Consider the following 1,888-nt stretch of genomic DNA (forward strand, 5'->3'; position numbering starts at 1 on the left):
CAGCAGCCGCAGGAGTACTAGGCCGGCCGGCCGGCCGCCCACACACACAAAGGCCCTTTTCAGGGCCGCCCCCATTGCTCACCGGGAGAGCTGCGATCCTCGGGGATTGGGGGCTGGGGGGTGGCTCTGTCGTGCCTGGAGGCGGGGCCCGGCCCGGCCCGGCGGGGCTAGCGGCGGGGAACAGACCTCGTCAAGACACTTACGCTGGGGTGCTTGTAATCTCACAGCATTTATCGTCTGTTACATTCAGCAGACATTGCATAGACAATAAACAACGCTTAATTTCCCAAACAGGAGCCCGGTAAGGCACCGTTTCAGTGTTTCTACAAGGCACTGTAGTACGCAAGCCCCACCGAGAGGGTGGTGACTCAGTAGCGGGTGCGAAAGGAAAAGGCTAATGGTTACAGAGGAAGGCACAATAACCCAAATTTGGGCTTCCTCTTCAGCTCCCCGTTGACCAGTTAGCATAGATGAATGACTCCCTCATATTAACCCCTGTAGACAAGCGTACAAGGGAAAGCGGACTAGCTATCCACCAACTTCCTAATTTATGACCAGTTGATGGACAAATTTGCAAATTTCTTACCTTAACCAAGAGCAATGGTGAACGTGGCACCTGCGGTACCATGAGGAACCTCAGTCCTCCCCTTCAGCATTCCAATGACTGAACAGGCCAAAATAACATTAACGACTACCGAAAGTCCGGTCAGCACAGTACAGCGCTTTTAGTACTGTCACAGTTGAGTCTGATTATAATCTGTAACAAGTGCCTTGTTCCTAAACAGAACAGGAGAAGGCTTGCAGGTTTATTAGGGGGTTTTAAAAAAAATGGGTTTTTTTTAAACCTAGCTACAAAGATCATCAAAAATCTTCAGAGCCGCTTTGCCATGTAAAGAAACGTGGGGAGGGATGAAAACCCCGAATAGCGTAAATTACTCAAGTTAGTCAACTTCCTATTTCAAGTTTTGGTGCCCAAACATCAGATAAGATGGGCGTGAATGCTTAAGTCAGTCCCCTCCTCCGAAGAAGGATGACAGTCTAGCTGTGAAGACTTGGCTCGAGTTGTAGCAATCGTGCCGACCGCACCACAGGTTCAGCGGGCATCATTGAGCTGCCTCGCCACGCTAAGGATATGCTTGGCTCCCTTGCTCAGAAGTAAACTAGCTAGTTCAACACCAAGGTTCTCTGCAGCTTCCTGGGCCTGACCAGGGATGTTCTTGGCCGTGATGCCAACACGCTGCACATCATCATTCGGTCCATCTTCATTCTGCAAAGATAAACGCCTTGACGTAAGGCAGTGGGAAGGAGCGGGCGAGGAATAGCGTAAGCCACCTGTGAAACAGGGTAAAATCCGCGGTCCAAGGAGCCTCAAGAACAGCGTACTGTTACAGTCTCCAAGAAGCCAGATCAAAAGTAAGAGATTTCAAGAGGTCTGGTTTCATCATTCAGCTTCAGGTTTGGATTCTGAACCTGCCATGGTTCACGTACCTGTTGGGGATAATTAACACTGGTCTGCATAGTCTCCTTCAGGCTATCAGATCCATCCAAACTGTAGACTGCTCCTGTCAAATACAACTTGGAAAGGCATACAGAAGGCGTTAACACCATGTTAACAAGCAAACAGAAAGCCAAGTGCCCCCTTTTCAAAAAACACCCCATGCAACAGACAAAGCTAAGCCTGGAGGGGAAGGCTTTTGTAGTGCAGCGGGATCAGCAAGAATAGTGGTATGATAACAACTGTAAGGAAAGCAATCCCTGCTGGGGAAGGTGCAACTTCCCAAGGAAAAAGCTTAACTTTTTTTTCTAGCTTCCCACCTCCTTCATCACACTCCATTGTGTAAAAACACTGACTTTTCTGGGGTCAAAGCAAGACTTTTCAGATCTTGGG

General features: G+C 49.2%; 1 protein-coding gene across 4 annotated transcripts in view; it reads right to left on the reverse strand.

Moving 5' to 3' along the window:
* Positions 1–213: 213 nt before the first annotated feature.
* HMBS (hydroxymethylbilane synthase) overlaps positions 214–1,888 on the reverse strand; it is a 9,656-nt gene continuing 7,981 nt past the window's right edge. For 3 of the 4 annotated variants that reach the window (XM_035903535.1, XM_009648069.2, XM_035903537.1), the window contains 2 exons: positions 1,489–1,575; positions 214–1,267 (listed from right to left, as the gene is read on the reverse strand). In XM_035903535.1, coding sequence (XP_035759428.1) covers positions 1,094–1,267; positions 1,489–1,575 — 261 coding nt within the window. In that variant the 3' untranslated portion in view covers positions 214–1,093. The remainder of the gene's footprint in view (positions 1,268–1,488; positions 1,576–1,888) is intronic. The other variant, XM_035903536.1, reaches the window with a different exon arrangement.

This window comes from Egretta garzetta, unplaced genomic scaffold, assembly GCF_000687185.1.
Source record: "Egretta garzetta isolate BGI_Z169 unplaced genomic scaffold, ASM68718v1 scaffold391, whole genome shotgun sequence".
NCBI classification, from domain to species: Eukaryota; Metazoa; Chordata; class Aves; order Pelecaniformes; family Ardeidae; genus Egretta; species Egretta garzetta.